This window comes from Eulemur rufifrons, chromosome 30 (genome assembly GCF_041146395.1).
Source record: "Eulemur rufifrons isolate Redbay chromosome 30, OSU_ERuf_1, whole genome shotgun sequence".
Classification (NCBI taxonomy): domain Eukaryota; kingdom Metazoa; phylum Chordata; class Mammalia; order Primates; family Lemuridae; genus Eulemur; species Eulemur rufifrons.
Window position 1 is genome coordinate 112,212,924 of NC_091012.1, and position 18,432 is coordinate 112,231,355.

At 37.0% G+C, this 18,432-nt stretch overlaps 1 protein-coding gene across 1 annotated transcript; it reads left to right on the forward strand.

Annotated features, from left to right (window-relative positions):
- The first annotated feature begins 962 nt into the window (after positions 1-962).
- On the forward strand, positions 963-9,501 carry DYNLT3 (dynein light chain Tctex-type 3). The gene is made up of 5 exons (XM_069463877.1): positions 963-1,020; positions 3,212-3,253; positions 7,845-7,968; positions 8,622-8,699; positions 8,983-9,501. The coding sequence occupies exons 1-5, from the start codon at positions 991-993 to the stop codon at positions 9,057-9,059; spliced, it is 351 nt and encodes a 116-aa protein (XP_069319978.1). The 5' UTR covers positions 963-990; the 3' UTR covers positions 9,060-9,501.
- Positions 9,502-18,432: the final 8,931 nt, after the last annotated feature.

Here is an 18,432-nt window from a genome sequence, read left to right on the forward strand (position 1 = left end):
CCATTTTAGACTTCTGACCTCCAGAACTGTAAAAGAATAACTGTGCTGCTTGAAGCCACCAAATCTGTGGTAATGTGTTACAACAGCAATAGGACACTCATACAGTGATTGAAATCTTGGGTTCTGCTATCAGACTACTTGAGTTCAAGTCCATCTTACTGGATATATGACCTCGGGCAAGTTACTTAAATTCTCTGTACCTTAGTTTCATCTTGAAAAATCGGGATGATAAAAGAACCAAACCTTCTGGATTACTGTGAGGTTTTGAGGAAATCCTTAGGATTATTAGGAATTTAGTAATTTTTTAATAAATGTAGCCATTGTTCTCTTGTTGAGATTTATAATTTATTTGTTCCTTCTCTCTCATAAGTCGTATATTTCTTCCTACATAGTCATAGAGGAAGAGGGATGAAGGAGCATCTACTTTAGGAGTTGTGTATACAACATCTCATTTTGTCCTTACAACCAGCTGTGAAATGGGTATGATTATAACTTTTCATATGACAAAATTGAAACTGTGGGAGGAGAATTTTTCCAAGTATCATAGCTACTAAGTGGACAAATCAAAATGGCTTGTTCCCTTTGCATTAACTACACTTATTGCTGGATGATGATGAATGAACAAATACGTACAAATAACCACAGCAGTATGCACTCAACTAATAGTGTAGAGTCTAGACCCCCCGGCACTGGGTCACCCTATCTGATCCACACTGGCACGATTCCCAGCTCTTTAACATCCCTTCTTTGTTTTCAGAAAGGTTGGAAGAAGCAAGGAAGAGGTGCCTGACCCACAGTGACGCCAGGCGTCACCCAGGGCCCGCCCCGCGTTGCTAGGAAGGTGACGCAAGCCACTGTGACACAAAGGCGGGGACTGCGTGGGGAAATGCCCCAGGCCATAAACGGGGGCGGGGCCTCCCTGGAGATCTGTGCGCGGCCGCGGAGTTAGACACGCGCGTCGCTCCGCCCCCTGGGAGAGCCGGCGCCGCCATGGAGGAGTACCATCGCCACTGCGACGAGGTACCGCCCCTCTATGGCCTGGGAGCGTTCCCCCGCCCCCGCCTGCCTCGGCGCAGGGTCTCAGCTGGGTGATTTCCCTGTGGGGGCCGGCCCATAGAGTTGGGGTACTACGTCCTCCGAGCCTGGAGCCTTTCCGCGGGGCCGCGAATCCGCCCCGCGCGTCCCGGTCCCCCCATCCGGACGTCCTGAGGATGGTCTGAGAGTCTGGGTTGCAGGGGTGGACAGGAGAGCGTGAATCAGGCGGTTGGGTCGGGGCCGGGTTGGGCGGGGGCCAGGCCTGAGTTGGGGTGCCTGACGTGACGGGGGATGGCAGGCACCGCCCGTCTGCCGGGCGGGCCTCAAAACCGGTCTTCACTCTGCTTCCTCTGTGCCTTTGCGTCCCCAGAGCAGGTGCCGCCCCGCTGCTCAGGGCCTTGGTGGCACTGCCACTCTCGCCCCGGGAGCTCTCGCCTGGGTGGGCTAAAAGGAAGTGCTTTGTGGATTATGAGCTTATGTGGATATTTGCTTACTGACTCAGGCTTCCCTGACCCCTACGAGAATCCCATGATGTCAGTTGTCCTGTTACTGACGGAGACTCTGACTTTTCATGACGGCTAAGTGACTTGCCCCAAGTTAAAACTTACAGGAATGACAGATGTTCAGTTTGAACCCAGCCCTCTGACTACACAGCTACAGTTCTTGCTTCATTTTAACCACTAGGAAAATGAGGCCTGTTGGATCCCAGCATAACTTGTGACAGCTTGTAAGAGCAGAATAGACAAAGACATTTCCTATACAGTGGTGGCCACTGGTGAATGATGCAGGAAAATAAAAGTAGGCGCATGGTGGAGATGCAGCATAAGATGCTGTATTATTTAGTTCCTGGAAGGGGTTCTGGTCCAGTGGGACAGTTTAGGATGTGGGCTTCTGCAGAAACTAAAACCACATTTAAATGAATTAATTCTGTGATACTTACAAGTGGTACTTACAAGTCAATGATAAAGTGTTCTAATTTTAGAAATAAGGACTTGAGGCATAAGAAATTCCATGACTGGCTCCCTCTCAGGCATATCCCCCAACAAGTGCTCCTCACCTGACTCCTAAGAGGGTTCTTTCCTGCAGTTCTTCCTAAATACATATATTTACAAAGAAAAGAACTAAAGGTATGTATGTTGCCATGGCCACCCAATGCATCCAGATTATTAGGTGACTTTCCAAATTGAAGTGAAATGGGCAGCATCTCATTCATGGGCCAATTTTGAAAGTAGATAAGGACCCAATTTTAAGGTAAAATGATAACTTGTAATAGGGTCCTCCTATCTGGCTATAATTTTGTATCTTTTAGCAAATCTCTCCTTAGTTACCTCTTCCTCCTCCCCTTCCCAGCCTCTAGTATTCTCTGTTCTACTTTTTACTTCTATGAGATCAACTTGTTCAAAGTAAATTTAAGTTGTATAGTGGTTTTCACAAAAATGCTGATGTCATGAAGCACCTAAAAACGACTCCATGGAAACATATCATGTATTACCTGAAGTGTCTTGGTTTAGATTTCAGTCTTATCATATAACCTAGTTCTGTACTTTAGGACACTTGGATGTCATCGGTAGTTACTGTTAATTTAGGATTCTAACAAGCTACTCCAAAGAAAAGACTGTTATCAAACCAATTTATAGTATTAAAGTGATATTAATTTTGAATGATCAGGTATTTTTATAATCTTTAATTTAGAAAAGCCACATTTTTGCCTAGCATAATTTAAAAACAAAATTGAAAATAATCTATTAAGCATTCTTTTCTTACAGACCACTTCATTCTTCCACTTAGCTAAAACCATTTCCTACATACTGATAACACATATGTCTTTATGGCCACTTCCTATTTATTTCCTGAGCTTTACAATATAATGATTCTTAATCTAGGATGTCCATCAGAATCACCAGTATAAAGCACTTTTTTAAAAAGATGTAGTTGCTCAGGCTCTATACCAAACCTAATGAATCAGAATCTCCAGGAGGTAGGTAGGGAATGTATTCTGTATTGTTACATGTTTGGGGTAGGATTGGCAGCCTTGGTAGACCTAGTGCCTCTTATCACTATGGTCTCCTATCACTAACACTTGTCTAAGCCAGCATAGGATATTCTGTGTAGTGTCATATCTACAAATAAAGGGAGTCTGTGTTGAAAACAGCTTTTCCTATTGTTTTCCCTTTAGGTTGGCTTCAATGCTGAGGAAGCTCACAATATTGTCAAAGAGGTAAGTGATATATTTTGTTTATCGAGAAGCTTGCTGCATTGGTGGAAATTAAAAAAAAACCTTTTGACTTTTAGTACAAAGTTAGAAACCATAGTGTTAAAACAAGAAGATTTTAAAAATGTATCCACTGACTATAAGGATGTATCTGTTTTGTTGTGTGCTGTCAGGCATCTTGGGGCTTACTCTGAAAAGATGCTTAAGGACTTTCTTAGTCTAGAAAACTGGTTTGCTGTTTTCTAAAATTGATTCTTTTGAATGAAAGAACTTTGATTCTAGTAGGCCAAACATTATTTTAAATGTTAATGCTATAAAAGTATGTGTTTATGTGTGTGTGTATCTACATATATATACTTTTTATATCTATATATATACACTTTTTATAATGTAAAGTGTACATGTAACATATATGCATATTATGTCAAAAAGATGAAAGACCCTACAAATGTCTACCTTTAGACATTGTATGCTATTTTTGCACAATATAATTGGAAAAATAATCACTTGACATCTTTTAGACAGAGATATGATAGTAAATCAAAATCTTAAGAAAAATATTTGAAACATGAAATCTGGTCCTCCTGTTAGGAAAATAGAAAAGAAGTTCTTTTGGGGATTTAATTCTGACAGAGAAACTTTCATTTTTCTAATGATATCACATACAGACTACTGTGGGTAAGGTATTTATGAACACTTTAATAATCCTGAGTCATCTTTAACTTTGCCAAATCCCAGAAAAAGTCTGAGCTGGCCCAGAAGGCAGGCTTGTATTGTGAGTATGGCTGCTGGGGCTTATGTCTTAGCAGGCCCTGGTTGCATTTAGTCAGAGCTGGATCAGCTCCACCCTCTGGTCATTGTTCACATCATCAGTGCATCCTGAGACAGTACCTCACCTGCCTGAATGCTCTGGGGCGCCAGCTCATCCAGAGCTCAACCAGGGGTCACCCAGGGCTGGCCTTGTACAACTAGGATTAATTCAAGGTCTGGGAGGGCTGGCCAGGCGCCTTGAAAAACCTGCCAGATTTTAATAGTTCAGAATCATGTATTATATACATCTATGTAGCCCAGGAATAGTTAATTATTAAAAATAGAATGCAAATGTTTTTAATACCTGGACAATGTAAAAGCACAAACAAGAGAAACCGGGAGGTAGACGAAGCAATAGAAGCAGTGAGAAGGGCAGAGTGATAACAATCTCATTTTTCAAAATAGAAAGTCAGGAGAAACTGTCCTTGGTTGATGAAGCATGAAAGAAAGGATGCTAGGGTCTTTGAGGGTCCCTTTAAATAGTGCCTTCTTCTTTACCCAAGTTCTGAACCAAATGAAGAGACAAGTCACTAGAGAACAAAATACCACCTTTACTAATGATAAAAAGTAAGTTGGCAATTATATCTTGTTTTGTGAACTCCCACTCAGTTCTCAGTTTAGACCTTAGAAAAGGCATCCAAAGGAAAGTTTGAGTCAGCAGAGAGAAACACTTACCCAGGCTGGTGCCTTTCACTGGTTTGGGTGGAGAGGGAAGAAGAAACCAAAACCCAAGTCCAAGACATTTGGGAAATTGGCTCTCCCAAATGAGAATATTGGAACAGTGGTGTCACCCACCGACCCCAGGTAACTCACTCCACCTCCATGGGGAGGAATAACCAGTGGGACAAGAGGCCAGGAATGTTAGGGAGAAATCCTCTGTGTGGAAGGAAATGTTAGGAGTGGAAAAGAAACATGTTCCTAAAAGTGTAAATATATTGATAAATTAAAATAGTGAATTCATTATTTTGAGGGAAGTGGTGAGAGGAAGGTGGCAGGTGGTCTGAGAGAACCAAATCTTCATCTATCTTAGCAGGAGTTCTATATTTCTTTGAGATACGTAAGTAACCGCTAGAAGAAATAAAAACAAACAATTGTACACTGAAGGATTTCCTCTGGGAAATGGGGCTAGGATGTGAAAGGAAAGAGTAGGGACGGGACTTTTGCTTTTTATTGTAAGCTCTTTCTTGAGTTTGGATTTTTAAAACCATGGGCTTGTATTACTTTGATGTTAAATTAAAAGAACCATGCTTCTTAAACTGGGATGTATGTAGTTGGCAGTGACTAGGTGGTGCTAGAAGCCACTATATGCATTTTAAAGCATCAATTTTACTTGAATATTTGCAAGAGGGAGTCAAGTAATATAAGTAATTTAACTGAAAACATTTTTAATAAAAACTCTGATACATTATGTAGTCAAAAGCAAGCGTCTCTTGAATTTTTTATATGAAATATGAGACTCCAGAAATATATCAGGTTTGCTACATGTTACTTGCAGCTACATTGTCTGTCCTCTTCCTTTCTCCTTTTTTCCTATGAGTCAACTTTCTTCTGTCATCAAAACATTTCCACTGAGGCATTGGAAAGGCTTGAGTGTGAGTGAGATTTTAAAGCATTTCAGTACTTCCTAGATGATTATATAATTTCAGCAATTATTTCTGTTTTTCTTATCTCTTACTGATCTTATTTTCTTTCCTTTGATTTCCTTGCTCTAAGCCCCTATGCTAATATAATATTTTTCCTGCTGAACTCTTAGAGCCACTCATTTATCAGTGATACGCATACATTTTATTTAGTGTTAATGATAGAATTTGTCTCCCAAAAAATCCTCGAAGAAAAAGTGAATTAAAAATGAAATTAACTTGGAACTTAGTCTAAAGTATATTTAATTTAGGATGCCCAGATAGTATATCCAATCCAAAATTGCTTCAACAACATACATTTATGGAGTACCTGCTTTATGATCAGGTCCTGAGTTTGGCCCTGAGAATAGAGAGCTGTTTAAGGACTTCACTCTCTAGTGGGCCTCTGGGTTAATGGTAATTAATTAAGCTAAATGTTAATTAATAGTAATTAGCAGGGCTATTTACAGTGGCACCCATACCCCATGGTGTTTTCTGCTGTTTAGAGCAGAGCTTCGAGTGATCCTATTAAATAACCTGAAAGAAAAATGAGTGCTCTTACTTTCTCATTAAGGAAAGGTGATCTCTAGAGAGGAAGAGATTTGTCCAAAGGTCATCAGCTTAGTAATGGCAAAACCGGAATTAAAATCCTATTCTCCCGACCCTTAGGCCACTGCCTCTCTTATTTTGTCATGTTATTGAACTTTCTAAGAGAATAATTTCAGCCACATTACTTTCATTAGCCTCTCTAAATTATTTAATTTCTCTCTTTTACATTTTATCATTAGTGAAGATTTTATACTATCCAGCTTAAAATTCCATATTAGTGTCTTTATAAATCTTGATTATAGTCTGACTGTGGTAAATGAAAGCTGCATGTGTGTATGTGTGTGTGTTATTAAGCTAGATTCTAAAAATGAATTGAATGAGCGCTTTATTATTTAGGCTATATCACTAGAACATAAAATAATAGGAATAATGATAATTATAATAATAATTAACATTATTTATGTGCTGACTCTGTGCTAGTCACTGTGTTTGAGCACTTGGAGTTTCATTACCTCATTTCATCCCCATAACAACCTGATAATATGATGCCATTATCTCTAAGGATTAAGAAAATAGGGGTTTGAAGGAGTTAAGTCACCTACTAAAGGTCACACAGTGAGCAGGTGGCAGAGCAGGCCTTAAAACCTAGGATTGTGATACTAAAGCCAGTGCCCTTAATCAGGTGTCTGAAACGGATGCAAGTAAGGACTATAAGAAATTATTTGACTTTCTTTTTCCAGATCATCTTTTTTTTTTTTTTTTTTTTTGAGACAGAGTCTCACTGTGTTGCCTGGGCTAGAGTGCCATGGCATCAGCCTAGCTCACAGCAACCTCAAACTCCTGTGCTCAAGCGATCCTACTGCCTCAGCCTCCCGAGTAGCTGGGACTACAGGCATGCACCACCATGCCCGGCTAATTTTTTGTATACATATTTTTAGTTGTACAGCTAAGTTCTTTCTATTTTTATTAGAGACGGGGTCTCGCTCTTGCTCAGGCTGGTCTTGAACTCCTGAGCTCAAACTATCCGCCTGGGTCAGCCTCCCAGAGGGCTAGGATTACAGGTGTGAGCTACCATGCCCGGCTCCAGACCATCTTTACTTTCAGTGGCAGGTGTGCTAGTTGTATTATAGCTAAGCAATTACATGGCATGAATAAGAATTATTATGCACCCTACGTTTCTAGCATCTGAGCCTTAGTTCAAATCCAAGCTATTTACAGGCCACTCTTTAACCAATTGATGTCACCTTCTTTTATTTGCCCCATTGTAATCCTTTTACGACATAACTTATCACCCATGATCAGTCTTCCTTGTGTTTATAGATATTAGAATTCTTTTATCAGCTTATCTGCTAGATTGTTAAGTTCTTTACAAAGAAGCCATGGCACATTTATCTTTATATGGCCTATAGTATCTTGCAGAGTGAGAGATAATGCATGCGGAAACTCTTTGAAAACTCTTAAGCAATTAAAGACAGTGCATAATCAATATTTACCAGATGTATATTTTCTAAGATGCTTTATTGAGTTGTAAATGTGTTTTATGTTTTGAATAAATTTTTACTGTAATTTGTGTAAAGCTTGTTCTTTTTGGCTAATTCAACTGTCCTCTGCCTTTTTAGTGTGTAGATGGGGTCTTAGGTGGTGAAGATTATAATCACAACAACATCAACCAATGGACCGCAAGCATAGTGGAACAATCTTTAACCCATTTGGTTAAGCTGGGAAAAGCTTACAAATACATTGGTAAGTATCAGTGTCTTTCCTCACTAGTTTACTTGCCTTTGTTTTTGTGATTTTCCCTGAATTTTGAGAATGTATATGATGATAGACATTTAGGTTGGGTACTGTTAATAATAGAGTATGAAGGACTTCTTTCTTATTCATTGAACAATAATATAATAATACCTAAAAGATGAAGATCTTTCACTACTCAAAAGCAGTTTGAGCCACTTGTCTTTGGTAGCATCATCCTTTGCATGTGCATCAGTTCTCTCTTTCTCTCTTCCCACTCGAGACCCCCTTAGTCTGACTGTCTTCCAGTAGTCCTGCGCCTCTTTACCTGTAAGACCGTGAAATTTTATACAGTCACTGTGGAATATTTTCTGCATTTCTGTGTCTGAATTCTGCCCATGGTTCAAAGCACACAATTTAACCAAGATTTTTCCTGCAATACAATCACCAATGGTTATGGCAGTGGTCAACAAACTGACTGGATACAGTGGGGTCAAAATCATGATGGCAGATAAACAAGATGAGAGACTTTTTTCCCAATCCATTTGCTGAATGCTTTGTTTTCCATTATTTTTTTCACAGCTTTTAGGTCTCTAAACTTAAACACTTTGACCTTGGCTCTCTTTCTGTTTGTAAGTGCCCTCACTCTGTGACTTTATTTGCAGTGACCTGTGCAGTGGTCCAGAAGAGTGCATATGGCTTTCACACAGCCAGCTCATGCTTTTGGGATACTACAGCTGATGGTAAGAGACTTTAATCTGATTCACACAAAATCTAACTTTTAGCGAGGTCACACAGTGTACTTTTTATCAAATACTTGTTTAGCTCTAATTAAATTCTGAAACACTTTATCAAGAGAATTACTTTGTAGCTAGTAACAAGTATGCCCTCAGGCCAGTATGAAATGTGGAGATTTAATAGGTTGAAGGAAATAAGATGTTAAAACCTTTGAAAAATGTATACATATGCCCTGACAATTTTAATGTTTTGCTGGTATTTCAAAGTCTTTATTTGCTGTGTTTTCAGGAACCTGTACTGTAAGATGGGAGAACCGAACCATGAACTGCGTTGTCAATGTTTTTGCCATTGCTATTGTTCTGTAACTGACTAAAAATGTTGGGCTAAAGCCATTAAATTAAAACTTTGTCAGTGTATCCTTTCGAAAAAGAGTAATAGTTACTTATTAATGTACTAGGTGACAAGTGTGCAATATGCTTCAAAGCTATCAACAAAAACTGAATATTATAAACAAGCAATCTCAGAGTAAATTGGCAGATTATCTCATATTCTATACAGCATAATTTAAATAGGAAAAATTGAATGTTAGCAAAAATAAATGCAGAAATTTGGCATGAAATGAAATACAATCATATTAATATTTACACCAGCTTTTCACTAACATTATGTACCTAAGGCTATGGGGAAATCCATTCAGATGATAAAATTCTCTTTCAGCTAGAGAAGTTAATAGGGAAACATATATGAACGAAAAAGCTACAGGGATAAATATGGAGAGAATGATAAGAATTAGCTAACACCTTTTAGGTTTTTTTTTTTTTTATTTCTTCCCCTCAGTTGTACCTAATATTTAGTGGAAAGTAACTTTGTTCCTTTATTTTGTATCAACTAGTAATACAGTAGCAACCATGGTTAACTTGTTCACTTTTTCTGAGAATTGGTAAATTGGTTTTTTTATTTCAAATTTTTGGATTTACACTTGAGGATAAGTTAAATCTGGTAACCCGAATTTCCTAAACAAAATTAGTTACAGTGTATGATGAACACTATGTGACTCAAACAGCTGCCTTACAATTCACTCATTCCATATGGAACAAACATTTATTGAATGCCTATTATAAGCATATTTATCTGTAAAGCATTACAGTTACCAATGTGCTGTTGAAATGCTAAGTTCCATTTAGCAACTGTTCAGTTGAAAAACTAGCAGTTATATTTGAGGGAAGAAAAAAAGGCTTGTTTTACAAGGTTGGAAAAAATCAAATCTGGCTATACATGTAAAAGTAAGCAAAATGAAAAGCACTTGCTGCTGACAGAATTATAGATATAATTTTAAGAGTTGCTCCTAGCAAGTTTAAAAATGCATAAAATATGCAACTCTTAGTTAAAGGCCTTATTACCATTCTTAAGTATACAAGTAGTAAATTTTATCATTGCTTTAGTTACAACCATCTGTAAATAATTTTAAATACTTATTTTGTGGGGTTCAAGTTGCGTGGAACAAAGTATAGATTAAAAATATACGATCAATAGTAAGTTATCTAATATCTCAGGGCTTATGAAATATAATTAAATTTATTAAGAAAATAAAAGATGAAAAATTAGGGTACACAGCTGGCCACCAAATGTGAAGTCAATCTGCTATTTAACCTTGAAAACAAAATCAATTTTGCATATTACCACTAACACTAATACATATAGAGAGTGAAATCATAATTCATTGAATTTGGGGGGAGAAAAAAGCTTAGTATTAGTATTGACAGTATTAAGGAAGTATTCTTGTAGGAATACTATGTGCATGTTTGATATTTGCTGAATAATATTCATCATTCAGTGTTTAAGAAGAATCTTAAAGGATAAAGTTTACTGAGGTGATCTACATTTTTTGGCACATCAAAAATTCATTACCTTTATGTTACTTTATGCTGCTGGCTTTTGTGCCCTTGAAGGTTATAATAGTGACCAAAATATCTGTGCAGTAAAGACTTATTTTTTATTATTGTTGTTGAAGCTTGATTTTAAAAAAGATAATCAAATCATACCTCGTGGACTTGCTATCTGCTCTGTTTCTAGTTAAAATATAATAAATATTATCTTCCTGTGCTGTACTCTTGCTTCTGACTGATCATTCAATAATTAAAGAAATGGCATTCTGCTTACTCTTAAAAATTCTAAATAGGTGGAACGGGGAAGAGAAATGAATATGGGACCACATAGATATATTGTAAAGTATAAATACCATTAAAATAGCAACCAAAATCCAGTATTCACCATTACAACGTAATTAATAGCTTCTATTTTATGCCTTTTATGATTTTAACATAAAATTTTATTTTAAAATAACACAAAATTTTATTTTAAGAAGTCAGTGTAAAAATATATTCTGTAACTATTTATAAGCTTTTAATGATTATTTTTTGCAAGGAAATTTGTCCTATTTGTCAACTTGCAATTGAGTTGTTGCTGTTATTTTTTTTAATTAAGGACTTTAAGCATGTAAAATTACAGTATTCAAATGGAAGTACTAACTCAGATTTTTGTAAAGTTGTAATTTTATGTTTGTAAAATACCAGTATGCTGCCTAAATGGTGGCAACATCTCATTACAATTTCTCTAGTAAAATGTACTTTTCTGTTCTTCTTTCCAAGTAGGGTGTTAACTAATTATGAGTCACTGAATGTATTTTCACCACCTACACTCATCATCATATTTTAAAATTAATCCTAGGATGTTTAGGATTATTTTTTCAAAATTTGAGTAAAAATAGTTATCTATTCTTGATAACAATTTTTTAAAAGTGGAAGAAAAATCTGTGACTTTTTATGGCAAAGGAAGTCTTTCTTATTACAGCAGATACCAAAGCAAAGTTTGGGAGATGAATTGAAAATGAATTGCTAGAATCTACCCAAGGGGAATTTGTTTTATAATCCAGAAGGTGAGGCTGTATTTGTGACCAAAGAGGATTATAGGTTCAATGTTGAGTAATTCTGTAAAGTTGACCTTTGCATATTAATGAAATTTTTTATAAAAGGATCTTAAACATTCATCCCTTACAAGATTAAGATGACCATCAACAATATGCATTAACCTCAGTGGCTTAGGAGAGTCTAGCCTATAATTCTCACTGTGGTCCCGCTGCATGTCACTCCACATCATTCTTATATGTGTAGGATGTATCTACAATTCAGGTCTCGATATAAATGCCCCCAATTGCTTCATGAAGAGTGTCTTTTCCCAAAATTATTTCTGAGGGTCTCAGGGTTAAAGCTGGGACTTTGTACAGACACTTGCAGGACCACTGGTATGGTATGTATCTTCCCTATAGGAGACAAAACATGGGCAACCACCCTTCACAGCTCCCCCTAAACAAGTCAGGGAATTTGGTGCCTGGGCCTATTCAGTAATAAATATTCAACTTCCTTTATGGCAAAATGCATACCTTCTTATTTGATTGAATGCCTCATATTTTTAGATACATTTTCATGGGTGCCATTGTCTTAGTCTGTTTGGGCCACTATAACAAAATGCCATAAACTAGGTTGCTAATTATAATAATTGATTTCTCATAGTTCTGGAGGTTGGGAAGTCCAAGATCAAGGTGCTGACAGATTTCCCGTTTGATAATAGACCATTTCCTGGTTCATAAATGGCTCCTTGTAGCTGTGTCCTAGCATGGTGCAAGGGACAAGGCAGCTCTCTGGGTTCTCTTTTATAAGGGCACTAATCCTATTCATGAGGGCTCCATCCTCATGATCCAATCACTTTCCAAAGACCCCACCTCCCAATACCATCACATTGGTGATTATGTTTCAACATAAGAATTTGAGTGGTTCACAAATATTCAGACCATAGCAGCCAGCTTCTAACTTGATATATTTCAATCTAGTTTTCTCAGGTCAGAGTTTTACATGAGGCTGTACTATTACTTAATGGAAGTTCTGTCAATTTATGTTAATCCCCTATAATGCCTTATGAAGAAAATATCCATGAAAATTATTAGATTGTGGCATGTACTGACCTTTCCATAACCTTTAATTTTGTAGGCTAGGAATTTGATATGGGATAAGTTGCATGGGCTAACATAGACTTTTGCAGTTAATGCTCATGCAGAATACCATCAAAAATGATCAGGATTGGAGTAATGGATTCTTAATAATAATTAAATTAAACAAAGCAAACTTTTTCTGTAAAGGGCCAGATAGTAAATATTTGAGGCTTTGTAGGCCTTTGCAACTACTCAAGTGTGCTGTTGTAATGTGAAAGCAGCTGTAGACAAGTAAATGGATGGACATGACTATGTTCTAATAGTACTTTATTTACAAAAACAGGTGGCAGGCTAGTCGGAGTTTACCAACCCCTACATTAGAATAAGAGATGTTGTCTAGCAACTTAAAAAATTATACCTTAATGAACTTTTTTTACTATTATAAACAATGCAACACAAAGCACTTTTATATATTATGATTTTATCATCTTGGACCCAGAGGGATCTTATCAGTAAAGCAAACCTGTGCTCTCTTTATTATAAGAAAGAAAGGCTATAAATCAACTTTTCCAAAATTAGATTATTCCTTTTTGATACATATCACCTAACTTTTCACTAGTTTACAGATAATTTTATATATTCTTGGAATTCATTTTATGACCATACTTTTTTGAAGACCATTACTATAAAAAGTTCAACATTTTGTGAGTGTTTTATTTATTTTTGCTTATTTTTGTGGCTAGGATAGGCATCTAGTTTATCTAGAGAATTTTATGTACATACTAGGAATGGCATTCATGGCTCACTCAATTCCTCCTGTTAGCAGAAATTGCATGACCCACCGATCAAATAACACTGCCCCCCAGTTTGGGGAAATAGATACTCTTTACACAGAAGTGGTAACATATTACATTAGTCATGAACATCTGACACACAGTGATGCCTCATCCATAGGCTGTAAACCCACAAGGTGGCTGGTACAGTAACTAAGCCAACCAAACTAATTTCTCCTGAATTTTAGATTGGAGAATAAGGAGAGCATTAGTCAGTTAATGGGAGGAAAAGGCAGCAGATAAAGAGAGAAGCAGAAACACTTGGGTCTGGTAAAGAATTGGCTCGAGTTTTCTTGATGGCAGAGCTGTCACCACAGTTGTCCTTTTGTCTGTCTACACCCTCCAATCCAGGGAGGGACTGTCCAAGCTCCAGTATCAGCAACACCAGCAACAGTATTGATAATGGCATCAGAAGAAATTGTGGCAGAGAGCATGGTGTACAGGCAGGAAGCAAGTTTTTGGGAACAGTCTACTCCAGTAGATGGCTTAGGATTGCCAGCATCTGGTGATATTAAAAAACAGACCAGCAATCTGGATACCAATGTTCATAACAACTTTGTTAGTAATAGAAAAAATCTAGAAACCACTAAGATGTCCTTCAGTGGGTGAATGTTTAACAAACTGTGGTGCATACATAGGTTATTACTCAAAATAAAAGAACTAACTATTGATACACACAACAATTAGCATGAATCTCCAGGGAATTATACTGAGTAAAAAAGCCAATCCAGAAGAATACATACTGTATGATTCCATCTATATATTAATAACATTTTTTTAAAAAAATGAAGAACAGATTAGTGGGTACCAAAGGATAGAGATGGTATGTGGGGTGGGGCAGGAGGGACTTGGCTGTGGTTATAAAAGGGTGACGTGAGGAATACCTGTGGTGGTGGAACTGTTTGGTATCTTGGCTGTGGTGGTGGATACATAAACCTACACATGTGATAAAATTGTGTAGAACTAAGTATACACTCGAATGAGTACAAGTAAAATTGGGGAAATCTGAATAATATTGGTGGATTTCAAGAAGGTCAGTATCCTGGTTATGATACTGTACTTCAGTTTTGCAAAATGTTACCACTGAGTGAACTGGGAAAAGGGTACAGAGGATCTCTGTTATTTCTTATAATTGCATATAAATATGCAATTATATCAAAACAAATTTCAGTTAAAAATGAAGGTGAAATAAAGGCAATTTCATACCAAAAAACATTTAAAAAGCAGATCAACTTTTGTTTGGTTTTATTATTATCTTTAAATCCCCTCCATATAATGCACCGTTTTTCTGCTTGTACCCATGGAGGAACACTCCCACTTCTCTCCTTGATACAACAGTGGGTAGAAATATAATAAAGAGAAAAAGTGAGATAGCAGAACAGCCAAGCCTATTGCAGGGGTAACAAAATGTGCCAACATAAGCAGGTAGGTAATGTATATGTTGTCAGAAATATTTGCTATCAGAATTGAGCTTTATTTTTTCTGAGCTCTGATGTCACTATGTAATAGTTTATTATGTGTGTATAATATTGGAAATTATGTTTAAGTCTGGAATTTAAAAACCAATAGAAAATGGAAACATTTTATTTGTAATTTTGCCCTCTGTAATATTTTACTCCTTTCATGCGCATCTAACAACATTTCTCTTCAGGCCCAAGGTGTCAATGTCAAGGTCTTTTATTTCTCTTTGTGATGTGCAGTAAATAATTTAGTCTAGATTTCTTTAACTGGGAGCAGTATATAGTTCTATTCAGTTTTTGGTTTTGTCTTGAAGAAACAGTTGTTCACAAAGGTAGGTACTTCCAACATACATAAACGTTTTCCAAAATGGCCTTCGGTAACTCCTCCAGAGGTCTATTTTTTACTGAGTCTTTAAAATTTGTTCTTTATATACTCTGAATTTTAATTCTTTGTCTGTAATATATGTTGTAAATATATTTTCCTACTCTTTTTAAATGTTTTGTGCCGTTTGTTGTAGAGATGTTCTTCTAATTTTTGATGTAATAGCTTTTTAGTACGTTGTATTCTGAGGTCATAAAGACTCTCCTATGTTTTCCTGTATAATTTTCAAGCTTTTGTTTTTTACGTTGATGTCGTTGATTCATTCTTAGTTTGTTTTGGTCTGTGGTTTGAGGTATAAGAATCTATTATTTTTCTAGTTGAAAAGTCCAATGTCATTTATTGAGTGGCACATTGTTTCCCTCACTTATTTGGGATATCATTTCTATCACATGCCAAGTTCACGTATATGCCTGGGTCTGGGTCCTTTTTTGAACTCCCTATTCTATATCATTTGTCTACATACCAATGCCACTCTGTTTTAATTATCATAGCTCTATAATAAGCTCTGATACTTGCAAAGTATGGTCTTCCTCCTTGTTTTATTTTTTTCAGAATTGTCTAGGCCATTATTCAATCTTTACTACTTTGTGTAAATTTTAGAATTTGTTTGTTTAGCTCTATAAATCTTAGGATTTGTTTATTTAATTGATTAAATAATATTCCATTAAATTTATTAATTCAGAGAGAATGGACAACTTTGAATATTGGGTCTTCCCATCAATAAACATAAAATGCATTTATTTAAGTCTTTTAATATATTTTTCTATATCATCTGGTAATTTTCTCTATAAAGATATAGTATCTCTATATCTAGATGTCTTACAGGTTTGGTTAATATTTTGAATGAAATTCTTACTGTTATATTTTCCAATCGATTATTGCTAGTATATTGATTTTGGTATGTTGATCTATTCAGAAACCCTGCTAAACCCATTCATTATTCTAATAAATTTTCATTTGATTCTCTTTCATTTTCTGTGTGAGCAACTGTGTTGTCTGAAAATAATTTGTCTTCTTTTCCAGTGATTGTTCCACTTATTGCATTGACTAAAACTTCCAATACCATGTTGAACAGTAGTGGTGATAGTGGGCATCTTTGTTTTTGAGAATGCTTTTCAATGGTCACCTTTAAGGGTGATATTTGCTCTAGGTTTTTGCTAGATAATCTTTAGCAACTTCCCTTCTACTACTCATTTAATCTAAAGTTTTAAAATAACTTTAATCATCAATGCATTAAACTTTCCAAGATAGTGTCAACATATAAAAATAAGTTATTTTCCTAATGTTTCGCTGGATCACAGCATACTCCCCACCCCACCCCCCAAAAAAAAGCACAAGAACCGCAAATCACACACACTGGGCCTACTCTTTTTGGCACGCTTGGGATGTCATACCTGCCCTGCTCTTTACATAAACTTATGGGTTTTGTCGGTGGGGGGGGGGTGCTGTTGGCACCTGTGTTCTACATAGAACTTTCAAGAGGGTTTCTTCTAGATGACTTTCCTGAACCACAGCAATTTTTGTGGAAGTAGGAAGGAAATGTATCAATGTAAGACATATTATGGAGTTGGAATCCTCTGGAACTCATGACTGGTAGGTCTAGGCAGCCAGGCAGAGAACAAAACTAAGAATGTCATAGGGTTTGGTTTCTTGTTTGTTGAGCTGAATAAGGTTTGTTGAAGTGTCTAAAACCGTAGGAAGCACCATTTACTTTGATCAGCTAAATTGATGTCCATAGCTTTGCCTCTCTGCTGCCAAAAGGAGCATTTTGCATGGTATGAGAAGGCCTGCATTCTAGTCTTGGCTCACCTCCAATTAGCTATGTGATCTTGAAGTACTCATTTTACCTTTCTAAGCTATATATACTTAATTCATCTATAAAATGAGGGAGATAGATCATATCCTTTTTAGCTTTAACATCATGGAGTAAAAAAATCCAAATCAAGAGCCAAACATATATGTAGATATCTGTTACATGTATTTAAGTCTGTACATTTTACATCTAATAGATATTTGATACTAAATTAACACTTTGCATCTGCCCAGGAGCTCTTCTGGTACTTTTTTCTCCATAATACATGTTGTAAGGCTTTACAGAACTAAAATGGGACAAATAGAAAATCCATTGCTTACGACTGGCACTAAAAAGCAGGAAAGCAAGAAATCAGGTGCATGCAGAAATCTTGGTCAAAGGTGGCCATTGTCCTGAAGCCAAAGGGACAGAACAAGAGTGATCTGTAGCTTAGGCCAGAAGCCTGTGCAACATTGGCTTGTATTCTTCTTCAAATCAGCAAACAGGACATATCTTATGAGCAAGCCAAATTCTACCTTTGACATTTGCAAATTTCCCAATTTTTTGCTTTTGAAGGTTCAGGGCAGTGTCAGAGGAGGGACTTCAGACCCTCTTCTGTTATACTACCACTTTGGCCAGTGCTTCCCCAATGTAGTACACAGACCACCTACTGTGGGGAGAGCTTAAATGCTAGCTAAAGTGGAAGTGCCCAGGCTCCATCCTTGGTGTACTGAATCAGAGTCAGAGGGTGAGTTGGGGAATAATGGGAATTCTCCATTTTTTGACCTTCTCTAGTAAGTTGCCTGCATTTTCAAAGTTTAGGAAAGAGGATTAAATAAAGATTCTCACACTGCATACAACCAAAAAAAAAAAAAAAAAACCAAAAACCCATTGGCTTAGGGAGTCAACTGTGGTCAGGACACACTCCTTGAGGGTTAAGATTTCCAGTCACACAAACTCAGGAATAAAATATGTGTTGTTAGGCAGAAGTAAGAAGCACACAGTGAGGAATCCAAGGAGGATATGGATGCCTCCAGCAAGCAAAAGTCTGAAGTAGGAAAGTTAGGGATGCCCAGACTCATAGACAGGAAGGGAGTGGAATGAGAAAGGCTCGTCATAAAGTTGGAGAACCCCAGAATTGGCGAACACTTTGAGGCTGCCTATGCCAACCTCCCAGCCACAACAGAAATCCATTATACAAACACACTTGGCAGATGGCTATGAAAGGAGCTTACCTGGGGCCTAGATGAGGGGCTGTATTTTACAACAAAACATAGCTGTCAGGG

Excerpts from the sequence above, each read along its gene's own strand:
- DYNLT3 (XM_069463877.1), top strand. The coding sequence starts at position 991 with ATGGAGGAGTACCATCGCCACTGCGACGAG. Across the intron at positions 7,969-8,621 it reads AAAAGCTTACAAATACATTG|TGACCTGTGCAGTGGTCCAG; the intron begins GTAAGTATCAGT and ends CTTTATTTGCAG. Across the intron at positions 8,700-8,982 it reads TTGGGATACTACAGCTGATG|GAACCTGTACTGTAAGATGG; the intron begins GTAAGAGACTTT and ends CTGTGTTTTCAG.